Raw genomic sequence first — 15996 nt, 5'->3', positions numbered from 1 at the left:
ATCTCTTTTTCTTTTTAAACAAGTAAACCCTGCATAAAGTTATGAGCTAAATTCCACTAGATTTTATGCTCTTTCTGAATTCTCAAACACTGAAGTTATGTAGTTCAAAATCATTGTTAAATTGAGTGTATTGTGATGCTCAGAGAAATAAGGTGAATAAGTTGAGGAATGGGGTGTCTTGGCCATGCTTACTGTGCCCTTCGGGTGCATGTCGTCTCAAACTTGGAATATTTTTCTCAAGGTAATACTGGGGGATGTGGCATAAGATGTTTCTTATTAGTCACACTGTGTCTGGAAGAGACCTGTATTAGAATGAAGGAGTAATATAAATATTTAGTGTAATATGAATCATCGTTTTTATCAGCACGGGTTTGGGTGGAGGCAGCATTACTCAACAGCTGTTAACCTCAAGTGAGTTAATTAATCTCCAACAATGTTAGTGAACCTTCTATTCCACACAACTCTATATGAGGTACATGTCTTAAAAATTTCAGAAAAAAAAAAGGGGGGTCGGAATGGTTTAGGTAACTTGGAAAATGTTGTATTTGGGACTGTTTGTGCAAGCTGTATGTATGTGAAGCTTGTTACGTACCAGGGAATTTGTAGGGCAGAAGAGAAAGCTTGCAGATTGTCTGAAAATTAATTTTAGTCAGGACTTGTTTCCTTAAAAGTGTCACAAGCTTAAAGTTCATTGTCATCATATACTAACTTCAGCAGGTACAACATGCTGAAAAGAAGGAAAGCTTTCCCCTACTTACCCTTCCCCTGGTATTCAGATCCTGTTTATATCTCTAGAGCATAAGGAAGTGGATACATTAAACCTAACACTTGGTTGAACCTGAAATTTCCTGAAATGTTTACTTTGGATAAGGAAGAATGAAAATCTGGAGAAGGAAAAATTGCTTTTGTGGCAAAACCAATTAATTCTTATTTTACTACTTCTGAACGCAGCTATTGGAATCCTCCTGGAGAATTAATGGTAAAAAAGCCAGTGTATCCTGGTTCTAGGATACACTGAAAGAGTTCTAGGGGTAGTAATAATTTCATGGTAAAGGGTGTTCAGGTTATATGATTTCACTAGGAAGGACCAGATAAAAAGCAGCCCACTGGCTGTCCAGGCTGGTGAGAAGGCTAGTTCCTGCTCTCAGCACTGTCTGGGTAGGTAGGAAAGGCATTTAGGTCTGCTTAAGGCTGCTTGTGAGACTGAGCTTCCTAGGAGGAGAAGGGATAATTTTGTTCTTGAGAGATCACCTTGCCATATGGTTTCATGGTGGCATATGGTACCACAGCTTGGTATGAGGCTACTGCTTCCATGTACCAGGCTTTGTTCTGGAATTTCTGACAGTGCTGTAGTATTTTAGAGTATGACTGTGTATAAATAGAGATAGTTGCACCATCCCTTAAATGGAGTTCCTGAAGAAATTAGGGGCCTAAATACCATGTAGTTGGAAGAAGGCACGTATGGTATTTACAGTGCTTCCATGAGAAATAGCCAAGAAGGGGAAGTGGCTTAAAACTTGCTTTTCTCTCAGCTCACCCACAACCCCGAACTGGGGTTGTGTAGGATTGAGATTCAAAGTTCCTCTTGCTCTTAGGTAGTTATGTTGTCCTTTTCTGAAATTTGTTAATCTCCAAAAGCAGCAGGAAAAGTGGGAGAAGGTGATTTCACTGCCCTTCAGTGCAGAGAACTTCTCCAGAGGTTCCTTGATTCTCTGCTTCTAAATGAATAGGGCTCAAATCTACATCTACTGTAAGATTGACTTGATTGCCAAGCTACTGGGTGAACTGATCAAGAGTATCTTCCACTCTTTCTTTTAGGGTTGGTGCAAATGAAAACATTTGTAGGTCTAAAAAGCCCTTAAGAAAGAAGGAGCCCATTTTTGCATACTGTAGGGATTACCATTCCTGAGAAGGAGAGGTCTTGCAATTTAGTCTCATTTTCTAACAAATGAACGGAAGCATCCTCCTGATGTTTCTTCCTAAGAAACATCCTGATCAGTTCGAAATACAAAGGCACGTTTGAAATTGAGTGTTGTCAGTGCAGAATTGGGGAACTTGACTTGCAATGATAGTGAAGTTAGCAGTTCCACAGGATGGTTTGGACATGCCCTTGCAATACCAAAAGTGTTTCCAGGTTAGAAATACAATTGTCTGAAATTGAAGTTGTGTTAAATAGCAGGTGGATGATCCATAGCAGTTGAATCAATAGCAGTTGAAAAAACTTTCTTTTGGATGCTGTGTGGCTGAATGTGGAGTTAGTTACTGTAATGTGCATGAGAGTGACTTGTCTGGAAGAACCAATCTGACAACATAATCATCCTTTAAAAGAGAAACAGACTAGGTTTAACCTACATCATGAAGTCTTAAAATCAATTTGTAACAAGTCAATGATGAAGCAAATGATTTGAAGTAGGTCTGAGGTGCATTGTATCTACTAAGACAGATTTATGTAGGAAAACTATTAAATCGTGTGTTGTATAAGAATCTGTTAGCTTCAAATACTGTTCAGAGAAATTGTATGTGAGTTATTTCAACCTGTCACCTAATAGTGTCAACTAGAAGGGAGAAACCAAGTCAGTGCTAATGCTGAAATGCAGGAGCATGGCTGGCTGATTACACTGTTCAAGCAGTTGAATCTTACATGTAGATCAACAGGTATGCCTGGAAAAAAACAGATACCTGAGTCTCTGCTAACGTGTTTTGCTTTTGCTATTCCCTTGTTTCAGTGGTGGATACAAATGACAGATTCCTGCGCAAAATAACAATTGGGCAGGCAAATACAGAGAAAGAATTTGTCCGTCAGGTATGTAAAGACAGTTAATATGTTCTGGACAGACTTTACTTCAGAGGCTGAGAGATGTTTCTGCAGTTCTTTTAGCATATTTTGAATTGTAGTGCTAACATCTGTTGCTGTTATATAGTGTTCTTGTAGTGAAACCGATTGCGTTAAGGAGTAACTGAGTCTGAAGTTTCAGAGCCTAGAAATTAATGCATATTGCACAATGTGTTGGAAGCACTTGAGAAAAATGCATGGACATTGTTGTCCTGTGAGTGTAAAAGGTGCTTTTATGTCCTTAAAAGGTTAATCTGTATGATTTTTCTTACCTTTTTTTAAGTCACTCAAACTGTTTAAGTAGTATTTATGCAGGGGCAGGTCACGTGTTGTTGGTCCCATCGGTGAGGACTGAAAATGACTATTAGCTTTTTACTCAGAGTTTTCATTTCCTTCTCATGCATCTCGGCTTTGGGATCTAAACTATAAGATCTTTGAGTATGTGCTTAATTTTAATATTGGGCTTAAAGTGATACTTCAGAAAATGAGTGTGTGTAAAAAAGCTAACCTACATTTCTATATGACAGCTTCTGGAAGTTAATTAAAGAACTTACAATAAATTGAAAGCCAGACTTTTCCAGCAGTACCTGAACAAGTGTTCCTGGTGTTGTGAGGGTAAATCAATTTCTGAAACAATGCAGTGTGGAACAGGTGGGACAAAGTCATTGTGATGATGTGGATATAATTTGATGCAGATATTGTAATCTAACATTCTCGATAATGAAATCATGAAGTTCTGACTATTTTGAGGTGAACAGCTATTGTGGCAGAGATAATGCTTTCGTTAATTTTGGAAATTGTATCTTTACTTTTTCTTCAGCATTTCAGGCCTCTTCTAGGCTTTATGCCTAAATAAAGAGACCAAAAAATAGTGCTAGTATTTTTGCTCAATTCAGCAGGTTAAAACAGCCAAATTGGAGAGAAGAACTTAAAAAAGAAATCATAGAATCATAGAATGATTTGGGTTGGAAAGGACCTTAAAGACCATCTAGTTCCAACCCCCCTGCCATGGGCAGGGACACCTTCCACGAGAGGTGCTCACTTGTTTTGGTTTTGCACACATGGGTAGAGACTTTTCTGTCTATAACTTACATGAAGCTCAATATTGGCTAATACTTATTTCTGATAATGGGCTGGGACTACAAAATATTATACTTGGTACAAATTCCTTCAACACTTGAGACGTTTTCCTATGTTTAGATTTGTTTCAATGTGAGTGTTAGTTTTGAGCAAGGTCTGCCAGCCTTATTGTGAAACATTTTACCACCGTAATTATACTGCTTATTTAAATGTGAGTTGTTTTATTATAGAGTACTAGTTGACATATGGCTGTCAAATGTTACTTCTATACTCTTTTGGCTGAAATTACCTTGATGCTTTTGGTTTTGATATGTCGGACTGATGCATACCCATTCGCCTTTTAACATGTACTTAGTGACTCAAGCTAACAGGAAAATTCATTTCAGAGCCTAGCCGGAGATCCAGAGAAAACAGGACTTCATAGTTAACAGATGCATTTTATAAATATTTGGAGTGATGTTCTAGCACTCTTAAAATCAATGACACCTGTGTAAAATGGCAGAGCACAGCAGGCACAAAAGTCTGCATTTTAATGAACAGGGATGCTGTGGTTTCTAAAGAGTATTACATGACTGATGCCCTTGATCCTGCAATTGAATCCATGTGGGTGGATCCTTTCATCAACAGAGAGCTGACTTTACAGCTGAGGCTTCTATCAGCACTTCATAGGTGTATAAAAGTTATTAGAGTTAAAACAGCACCTGCTACCACAGCCTTTTGTGCCTGTTTTTTCAATTAAATAGTATGTCACTCTTTGAGCATCTACCTGGGGTTGTTTTTCCTGTCCTTTTGGGTTTATATAGAAACAGTGATAATAAAAACCTTTTTTTGGTCTCCTGATAAAGTTAAATAATATTCCAGTATATAGGTCAGGCATAGATGTCTCAGGCTTATTTCCTGGTTTACATATGCTGCAATGATGTACTGGAGACATTCTTAACTTCAGAAAAGATGGTAGCATCCATATCATCACACCATCAGCAATGTTCACTGTGTACCCAGCTATTCTGTTATGTATAGAACTGCTTCCAGGGAATACAGAAGATCTGCTTTGTAATTTCAGCATTCCATTTGAATCCCTATGCTGAATATCTCAATTACAGGATTATTTTTTGTTTTCAGTATATATCTCTCCCTGTCTGTGCCCAGTGCAGAAAAGTGCTTGATTGTCTTCAGAAGTTTTGCCTAAACATGCAGGTACATAGAGGTCAGCCTGAATAGGGCTGCTCTGGGCTGTACCTGTCAAGACAAAATCTAAAAGCAGAAATATAAGTTAGAAAAGGGCGGAAGCTGTTAGAGTACTAGGCAAACGGATAGGACTGGTAAGGTACATGTTGAATAGCTGTTTATGTAGAAGCTTCTTAAAAACAGGTAAAGCCTCCAGTTTGAACAGATTGTTCTGGTATTAGTCAGAATGGGATACATCTAGTAGAGGTCTGACATAGAAACAGTCCTGGGGCTTTTTTTACATAGATAGCAGTAGGATGTCAATTACTAAATTTCTGCTGGACATGAAGAGATTACTAAAGAAGCTGCAGAAGAATGCAGCCTCAACATTGCATTCCTATCACATAGTGCATTAGGGACTTTGCCTTCTCTGTTTACATCTGTTAGCATGTGGGCTGGGCTTTACTAATAGTAAATTAGCACAAGTACTGCTAATGTATACTGCAAGCTTTTAAAGAAAAGTAAGGACCGTAGCTGACGTTGTTCTGAAATACTGGAGAGTATGGATGTATTTCTACAAGAGCAATAGAACTGATGCCACCTGTAGCTCTTGGAGGTTTTCTTAACTTATACATTTGTTCATTTAAAAAAGAAAGGGGGGGAAGGGGAGAGGGGCAAGATATATTTTACATTATCACAGATCAAGCACAAGACCTATCAATATAAGCTCTAAATTTTGTGTTTATGTAGAAAAAGAATGATTAAATGTAGCAAGAATGTCTTTGAAATCAGAGTAAAAAACTTTTGGCGAGCATTACAGAAAGAAAAAGGAAAAAACAAACAAACAAACAAAAGACAGCACAATGCTGTGCTCATGCCAGTAAAGCACAAAACACATCTGGTGATTTTCTTTTTTTGCCACAGAAAGAAAATTCTTGGTTCTTCATGGAGCTTCTGCTAAGGATAATGCGAGCCAAGGGGCTAAGCACTCTGCAAGACTGGTCCCCAAGTAAATGAAGTGTAATGGAGAACATTAATGAGGGAATATAGACCAAGTGTTTGAAGTTACTGTAGTCTAAGCAATCTCAAAAGCTGTAGGTTACACTTTAGAACTTGTTTGAATTCCAGTGTGAAATCTGTCTTTGCTGAGATTATTCCTGATGATTCCCTGAGAGTATTTGAGCTGACTTTGATTTGGTTCATGATTCTCACTTCTATTTTACAGGCTCAGTTTGATATTGCTGTTGCAAGTGAAATTATGGCCATCCTGGCTCTTACCACCAGCCTTCAAGATATGAAGGAGAGGCTGGGGAAAATGGTGGTAGCTAATGACAAGAAAGGAGAACCAGTAACAGCAGAGGATTTGGTATGTTCAGTGCTGTAGAGACCTGTGAATAACCTCTAATGCATTTGTTTTGCCTCTCGAAGCATTAAAAAGGCAGGTGCATGCCAAGGATTTTGCTTTGAACAGCAGTCAGATATCAAAGAAAGATCTTCTGGGCCAAAACTTGCTTGCAATGAGAACAAAATGTAGAACTCATTCCTCCAGCTCTCTGGTAACATCTGGTTCTGGGAGTCTCTGGTCTCCATAACCTACTTGGATAGTTTTCTGCAATTCTTAAGGCAAAAAAATTTGGTGCTGGAGGGAGTCAGAGTGTGGGCTCCTATTTGAGAGAGTTGGTAATGTTTGCTACTGTACTTGTAAAGTGTGTTCAGATGTTACAATGATAGTTACCACATGAATGCTTATGCCACTAAATCAGAATGGAAACAAGCTATTCTTAATTATTACATTGCTGATAGTGCTTGGGACAGGCTTATCTCTTCACATCATTACGACTTTTTCTTCCTCACCTTCATTAGTTAGTTGCCATTTCCTCATTCCCTACTTCAGCTTCTGAAATAAGTCAATATGCTCTTCCTTTATATAAAATTCTAGCCCTTATAGCCAGGCTATGAGTCAGTAAATGGGGGTTGGGAGCTCACATATGTTTGTCTATGGCAGGCTCTGGTGCAGCCAGAAGCTACGAATTAACTCCTGCAGTCCAGCTGTATGCCAGGAATATGCTCACTGTGATTGGCACTAGTTTATTGTAATATTACATTACTTGAATTCTAAAGCCTAAATGCCAAATTAAGTTCATATTCTGCAGATTGACAACACACTCTAAATACAGTAAATCTGATTATGCTTTGCTTTTATGCTTTTTTTGTTATCTAAGTATATCCTTTTAGCAACTGTGATATGTCTTGGAGCCATGCTGTTGGCAATGCCTGCCTGTATCACACAGACTTTGTGTGTTTTTTTCCTGTTTGTCACTTTTATGTGGACACCTGCACAAACTTACTGCATTTTTAGAATGAGTAAAGGAACCAGTATTCTGGATTGTCAGCAAATCCACAAGCCAGGAATACCTTTACATGGCCTTAATGAATTCTAGTTTAATAAGGAAATGAAAACATAATATCTAGCTTGACTGGATTTAAGATTGAAATTAGGATAAGGGTACCAAAATTTCTAAGTACAGTCATCATTAAAATTCAAAGTAAATCAACTATTCCCAATTATGCAGGAGAAATGAAGCACTACATTTACTCTTCTAGCTGTCGAAGTTTTGATTTTCCTTTTCACTTGCATAACTTTATCTTGGCCAAATGGAGGAAGTGGGGAATGAGTTACTTTGTAATGCATATGCAAAAACTTTAAAAACATTCAGTGTTAGAAGTAAAGCTACATGTAAAATACATTATTTTAATCTTGATGCTACTTTTGCATGAAGACAATTCAGCATATTAATATTGCAAAATATTTGACTTGTCTTTATCCACTTAATACTAATCAGTTTGATGAATGAAAGCATTTGCTTTTCTGTAGTTTGTTTCAGCTATAGTTGCTCTGTGGAAATATGATATTAGGGCTGAAATTATGAACCACACACAAAGAACTTTAAAATTTTTCCACTATGTCCATAAAATAAAAGTAGACCTCAGCAAAATGTTTTTGCTTCAGTTTTCTTTGCCCTTTATTTAAATAAACTTCCCATGCTTAGCGCGTCAGTCATTTGAGAGTGTCACTTGTGCAGAATGTGTTTCTAGTTCTTCTTTAAAGCAGTGTTCTATGTTACACAATAGAAGAATTGCCCAGAAAAAAATATTCACTAGTGTCAAGGATGTATGACCATCTGCAGCTATGCTGCTGCATTCTTTTTCTTCTGCAGGCTCTCTTCTTCATACCATGCAGAGGGAAAACTTGGGTGCATGTCATGATTGTGAAGTGCAGAAACTCCTCCTTCCTTTGTTGTGGAGTGTGTTACAAATGAGGATGAGAACTATGGGAGGAATAGGAAGGTGATTTCATGGTTAAGGCAGAAAAGTACCTTTCTGGGAAGTTAACTTGTATTTCACAAAGCTTATGTGTGATGCTGTGTCCATACAAACTGATTCTTACAGTATATGAGGAGTTATGCATTCCTCAATCTGGCTTGATATCCAGGAGCTAAATAGATAAAATCTGTGGAAAGAGTGAAACACTATCAAGAACTTAGAACCAGGTCTTAGGCTGAGCATCCGAAATTGGTGAATACTTTTGAGTTTGATCCTTGTCAGTAACAGTTTCTCTTCTGAAAACGGGAACAATTGTTCATTTCTACAGGCTTATTAATAGTGGTGAAGAAGTTGAATGCCATGGTATTGGGATTTAAGAAACGTCAGAAAAGGAAATTAATAGTGGGTTTTCTTGCTAAGATTTCTTTCTTGCATTAAATACTGCCTACTTTGTACAAGTGGAGAGCTAATGAATAGCTTGTGAAAGTGGACTGTATAAAGTTGAGTCCTCTGGAAACAATAGCCAGAGATATATAATCAAAGCCTACACTGTGTCATAATTCATATATACAGAGAAGGTAAATTTCAGTTCTATGGCATGGCATTTCATCTCTGTTCCTGGTTTCTTCCCGCAGGTGGTGAGTCTGTTTGAGCAGCTTGCAACTAAACCTGCTGTTTCTAGACTTTAAACACAGTATCTACTCTTTCCGCTGTTCCTTGCGCAGCCTATGTTGTTACTATTCTTCTGCAAGCCCAGCTTTTGCCCATCTTCATTTGGACTGCACAGGTTGTACCTCTTCCTTGCATATGTTAGAAAAGGATTCCTCTAGGATCCAGAAGAGATCTTTCTTTGTGATCCAGGTGTCCAGACCAGAGCTGGCCCACCCTGGTGCAGACTGTAGAAACAGTTGTTACACCCTAGGCTTTAAGTACACGGCACATTGAGGCTAAAGCTTTCTGCGCAGGGAGGATGGGGCAAGGCTAAGCTTTCACTAATGAGTATCTGTGAGCTACAATTTTTGTTCTCCCACTGTTTATATCTCAAGTAAATCTTCAGATGTGTTAAGGTATTTTATGTGAAGCCACTCTTCTCCCAAATTTTCATCTTTTTTTGAGTCAGGGTCAGAGAGGAGGAAAAGCTTTATAGTTCAGAAATGAAAGACTTCAGATCAACTGAACATAGGAAACCCAATATACGTTTTCAAATGCTCTCAATCCAAGAACAGTTCAAGCATTTTGACTTAAATTTTCATAAAACAAAATCAAGTTTAAAAGCTTGAGTCTGCCATAGCCACTTGACATAGAATATTTTAGTCCAAAGAACTGCAATTGCATATAGTTCTAACAAATTTTAAAGGCAGCTTTATCATGGGAAGTAGCACACAACCTGAATAATGCGTGGTGGTCAGTCCTACCTGTCACTTAAAAAAGAAATCTGGAGTTCATGTTTTATATATACTATCTGGACTGAATTCATGCAAGTTAAATGTTTGACAATAATCTTTACTTCATTGGAATCTGTATGAACCAAAACCACTAAACCCTTCTCTGTGATTTGTTTCCAGATGTACACACAATATACTTCACAAAAACACAATTGCTCTTAATTTTGACTTTATATGCAATATATTTATAATGATAAAATAGTGTAAACCTAAAATACATATTAGCAGATAAAAACCAGATGCAGAGGCAGGATAGTAGTAATAGAAAAAAGAGAAATGGAATATTTCATGAATTGAGAAGTCTCCTTCCCCAAGAATAATGGATTAAATATCTGTCCTCTGTAATGGAACATACAGAAGTCTTTGCCAAAATGTGGTGCTCATTGTATGGTATTTTGAAGACTGAATTGCTTTTTGGCTTTTACAGTGTAGTAGAATTCTGATGGACACATTTTTATGTGAAACTAAATGGGTATGTATGCCCTAGATCAGTATTTCAGCAGCTATGAAAAATATTGAATAAGTATGTCACTGTTTTTTTAAATGAGACTTCTTTTCAGCTTACTTTCTCTGCCATACTGTTAGATTTCAATAATTCCAGGACCAAAAGAAAATAGCTTCATATTTAGTTTTATAAATCATCTATCAGCTGAATGAATATATTTTATTCTCTGGTTCACCAGAAACACTGTGTGCATACTTCACTTTAAACAAAAGTAGTTGCAGTTCTTCTAAGCTTACGGTTTAGGGTTTAGGTTTTTACAGAACTGATATTGCAGAAAAATATTATCGTTTTGTTAGAGACTATATTTTCAAATGAAGGGAAGTTACAAGTACTTCATTATTTTTCTTAGAAAGAAAAGAGGTTTTCTCTGCCCTTCAGTCTGTGTAACCCTTATTCATTTCACAGGAGTTACTCTCAATCACCTTCCTCATCATCTAATGCTGGCTTTCATTTACACTCTTGATAGACTTCAGAAACTGCTCCACTGGAAGTTGCTTTGAAAGTATTTCAATTTTTTTTATCCAAGTTTGCCTTTTCTGTGTGATTTATTTTGTGCTCTGTGATCTTGGTGTCCTGGGGAGTATACCTGCCCTGATGGCTGGTGGATAGATGGAACAGGTATTATTTTCAGAAGTACTTGGGGCCAGTTCCAGGAGGGAACCCAGGAGAATTGGTTGTCTGTATATATTTGATTTGGAGTCCTACTTCTTTCTTCTGACAGTGGGTTATTGGAAAGCTAATGATTCTTGCGCTCTCATACACTTAACTGGTATGTAACTGTCTAAGCCTCTCAGTTAAAAAAAGTTTATCATCTACCTTCTTTGAATTGGATATGGAAAGCTGATTCCTTAAATAGCTTTGAGAATCAGATCCAGATTTAGTGAGCTGTAGGAATTGTTTACTAGCTGCTTGGAGGACTGGGGATATGAAGGAATGAAAACTTTATTCTGACAGCATCATGTCAGATAGATATGAAAAATTTATTGTCTGTTTAGCTTTTAAGGACTGTTATTGACACCAAACATGCTTAAGAACTATGAAAGGCAGATAGACATGACGTGCTAATTGGAGTGTTTCCATCTTTTTCCTTTGCTTTCAGCTTCAGATACAATGAGTTGTATCCAGGATATATGTCTAATGTGGATGAAGTTTCCCAAAAACATTGAAACACATAGGAAGTATTTGGGTTTTTTACCTATTTTTTTTTTTTTCAGATTAGTGAAGAACTATCAGAAAGCAAAGGAGACAGGATTTGAGCCATTATTAGCTGTGGGGGGAGTGTCCTGATTTTATTTTATTTTTCACTTCTCCTCCAAAGTCTTTTTTCCAGTCAGCATGGCTTGGGTCAGCACATAGTTGCTTGCATGCTCACTTTAAATGAGGTGGTGGTCTCGTCCAGCATGAAGTAGAAAACAGTAACCCCCTACATGGATGGCTACAGTTGGCATGAGTTAAGACTTGCCAGTCCTTAGGCAGTTTTCCCAAGAAAGGCATTAAGACTGATCCATGGCTGTTCAGGTGCTTGACCTCATCATTGACCAGTTTGAAGATCTAATGTAGTTTTCCATTTGACAGTTTTTCTCCAGAAAGTTGAATAGCTATTACAATGGTTTTTTACCTGGTAAGACTGTAAACTATCTCAGTGTTCATGCACAGAAAATGATCAGCAGCTGTTTCTCTTTTACCATAATGATGAATAGTTTTTGCTATATGATAATGGAAAAACTGAGGTACAGGAAGAAAATGTAAAATTAACTTTTTCCTTCATACATTTCTGTTACCTGTAACCTCCTGACTAATGTGTGTACATGGTTCTGCTTTCCATGACACAGAAGTTGAACAACTTAACTAGCTGTTATGTTTTGTGTTGCTAGCAACTAGTGATGAGCATTATTTCCTTCAGCTGGGGGGTGGGAGCAGAAGAAGGGTGCTTCTGATCTGATAAATTCTATCTCAGTTGGCTGCAAGAACAGCAAGAAAAGAAAAGGCTTATGCATGTGTTCAGTAAGTATATTGCACACTGTGGTTTTTTTCTCTGTTTTCATGAATTAAAATTCTGCACTGTGATCAACAGGAAAAAGAATATTTTAATTTATTTTTTCATATAGATTAGTAGGATTGAAAACTAGCTTTTAATGGATAAATTGCTAGGATTTAAATTTGTTACAAGCTGAGATTGTTCTATTTATTATTCTGTTTTGTAAGTGCTTCAGATCTGGAAATTAATGAAATAGGTTTTATAAAACGAATTGTTATATTGAAACAGATTAAAAATTCAATATCCTAAGAAATATGCCCACTTTAGAAAGACTTCTACAAATTACTGAAATACAAGAAATCAAAGGCAATAGCAGTGGCAGTTATTTTTGCATGGTCCTAAAAAGAAAACGCATTCATGGGTAAAATATTGAAGTTACATTTTATTCCAGCAGCAGAAAATTTTTTAGAATACTGGCTAAATGAACCGTTATGAAACATCGTTGAGATTTGTCCTGCATCTTTAAGTTCTTTATCTAAAATACGTAGTTTATAATCTTACCAATTAGAACAATCTGTAGCTATTAAGGAGCCTCTGGGAGTGAAAAGCATCAATTATTTAATTTCCCTTTTTAACACATTTTTCCTTTTCCTTGTATTTAGGGAATAAATACGTTAGTTTCATTTTTATCCGAGGCCAAATATTCTGCTTCATTTTCTTCTGAAGTCTGCGTTCAGATGTGATGCTTAGAAAGAAGAAACTAGAATTTGTATAAAATACTGTACTTATGTAATCACTGCTTACTTTTATGTCTCTTGTCTGTCTGTCATTAGAATTTTCACACAGAGTTTGATTGTTCAAGTTTGGGGTTAGATGGCAAGTGCCATGTTGAGAATTATACAGGCACTTTTTTCATGACTCTTCTGTGTTTGAAAGTTACTGTTTAGCTCTTAATAAGCTACTCTGATAGTGTAGCTATGTTTTTTAATCTTCATTTTAAACTGTTTGCAACAGCTAGTATTTTTATTTAAGTTTAATGTTCTTTTCAATACAACAGTGTATTAAATTCATTTTTTGTGTTTTCTGGCAAATCTATGAGACACTTATAACACTACTGCATTTGTTTTCTGTTCATGATCTAGTTATTTCAAAACAAAACACATCTTCTCAAAATCAAAGTAATTTAGGGATAAACTGGAATATATGTTTGTGGTTTCTAGATAGCACCCTACATATAGACTGATAGTGATGTGTCTACAAAGTGATGTCTAGATGTGCTTAGTGATGCCACTCTGTAGATTGTTTTTCCTAAAATTGACATTGAATTTTGGGGTAGAGGGACTTTATTTTAAATTCAGTCAGTATGAAATTTATGCTTAATGTCGAGCAAAATTTTTAGAGGGAAGTAATGCGACAATTTGCTCGGCTCCTATTTTCCTCTCATTATCACAGTAAGGCGCTTCTAACTTTTAATCTTGTGATGTATTCATTATCTACCCCTAGTCAACTCTGTGGCTGCTTTCATCTTGTGTCTATTATGTATATATTTGTACAAGACTTGAAAAATAGCCTTTCTGGTTGTTGCTAGCTATTGATTCATGCTATTGATTCTGTCATGAAAGAAATACATCTGTCATTTCTTCAGGCAGTTTTAGCAAGTTATTGCCTTCTTGCTTTCTCAGGTCTCAATGGCCTTTGCTTCTGCTTCATCTTGTGTTCCCATGAACATCCTCATGCTAATCATTTAATAATTCTGTTTCTGGTCTGTCCATGAAATAGGAAGAATATTTACCTACTGCCTTTTAAGTGTATTCTGAACAAAATCGTTACTATTTCTGGCACACTCTGTAAACAAAGTATGTTAGAAGTCTTGAGGTAATGTCTAAATAAATTCTTTATGCAACACTGTAGCCCTGCTTATCCATTATGGTCTATTAGCAAAGTTTCTTTTTATCCTTTGAACTGTAAGGTTTTCTTCTGTTTTATCTGTAAGCTTAAGTGTAACTCAGGAATGTTGCGCCTTAGAATTGACTTCTTTAAATGTGGCCTCTCTTGTTTTTTAGGGAGTAACAGGTGCCTTGGCAGTTCTGATGAAAGACGCAATTAAACCCACACTAATGCAGACATTAGAGGTGAGTATGGTTTATGATACCTACCCTTCTCCAGCTTTCAAGTTCCATATTGTGCTGGTCATGCTTCTCTCCAGTGACTGCACTTAACTTTCAAGGTTCAAGCCACTATCTTGTTATAGTGCCTTCAGGGACTAAATGAAGCTTTGCTGGCCTGTGAAAGGAATGTTTTACACATACCCTAGTGAGCTTTCTTCCAGCAGCTCAAAGAACGCAGAATTAGTAGAACCTAACTTTATGTCTGGGCAGTCTAGTATTGCCTTTCCAATAGTAAGCTGAAAGATGAGCAGTGTTCATGGGGAGAGGGAAGAAGCAAAATGGGGAAATGATGAAGCTGTTTTGAAAACAAATGCATTTGGAGAAAAAAATAATGTAGATTATTGAAAGTTTGACCATCAAAATTACATAGCTGGAGTATTTCACAATTCCTGATATGGTGAAAAGTTGAAGAATGTAGAAACATGCCAGTGCGATCCTGGGTTGGTAAAAGTTTTCTCACATCACATCCAAGCGACAACTACCTTTTTGCTTTTATGTTTGGATGGGGACAACTTTGTACTCTCAGGGAATATTAGAAAAATAAAACTTGTCTATGTTATTTTACTATAGCCATCTTAATTACTTTTATCTGTTTTATCTGTTCTTTCATGTGGCTGTAAGAAGAATATATGTGTGTGTCAGAATTTAATATACCATCTAATAGCAGCAGAAACTAGAGGTCACGTAGCATCGAGAATGTCATAGCTAGAACTGTGTGATAAATCACCACTTGGATAACATTGCATGCAGTAAGCATCGGTGACAAGGCAGCTTTGATTCTTAGTGTTTAGTCTGCATTGCTCTGTTTGCACTTTCTATATCTGTTAGAAAAAATGTGGTTTTGTTGTAGTGTTTTAAAAGACAATTGTAAATGTCGGAAGAGTTTCTTTTGATCGATAGGCATTTGGTTCTGGGACTTGCATGCTTTTATTTTTAGGGTTTGGGGTTTTTTTGCACTGCATTTCTTTATATTCACATTTCTGTGCGATTAAATTCCCAGCTTTTATGTGGTATTTTCTAGTCTAATCTATGCTACGGCTGAAATATCTGCCAACTTTCATCAAACACTATTGCTTGCTAGGAGGACCCCGACCGCAGTACCCAAGGATATTTTTCCAAAAAATTCTTATGAAGTTATTTTTAAAAAAGCAAACTAAAGCAGCTCAGAAGACTGCTTCATGCTCCACTCCTGCCATTTGAGACTCGAAAACAAACTTTTGTCACCCTTTGAGTACCTGTTGGCTTGCAGGCTAAGTTACCTCTCCAAGAACAGAAAACCCCAGTTTATCTAAATGTTTTCCAAGATAGTGCTTTGCTTTGGCTAATGTATGTCTTGGACTGTGTCATTGCTCTTGTGCAGAGGTGCAATGGCCTACTCAGTTACTGCCCATGCTGCTGTTGCTGTTCTTGAGCCTCAAGCTTGTGTCATGTCCCATTTTGTGAATAAATACATTTCATTGTTATTAATTATTCATGTAAATATCTTTAAGAGGTGC

The 15996-nt window shown here is 36.9% G+C and overlaps 1 protein-coding gene across 3 annotated transcripts in view; it reads left to right on the top strand.

The window, feature by feature from the left end:
- MTHFD1L (methylenetetrahydrofolate dehydrogenase (NADP+ dependent) 1 like) overlaps positions 1-15996 on the top strand; it is a 157736-nt gene that overhangs the window by 43702 nt on the left and 98038 nt on the right. For all 3 annotated transcript variants that reach the window (XM_030499863.1, XM_030499864.1, XM_030499865.1), the window contains 3 exons: positions 2727-2803; positions 6306-6446; positions 14396-14464. In XM_030499863.1, coding sequence (XP_030355723.1) covers positions 2727-2803; positions 6306-6446; positions 14396-14464 — 287 coding nt within the window. The remainder of the gene's footprint in view (positions 1-2726; positions 2804-6305; positions 6447-14395; positions 14465-15996) is intronic.

This window comes from Strigops habroptila, chromosome 10 (assembly GCF_004027225.2).
Source record: "Strigops habroptila isolate Jane chromosome 10, bStrHab1.2.pri, whole genome shotgun sequence".
Classification (NCBI taxonomy): domain Eukaryota; kingdom Metazoa; phylum Chordata; class Aves; order Psittaciformes; family Psittacidae; genus Strigops; species Strigops habroptila.
This window is presented reverse-complemented; position numbering and strand designations above follow the sequence as displayed.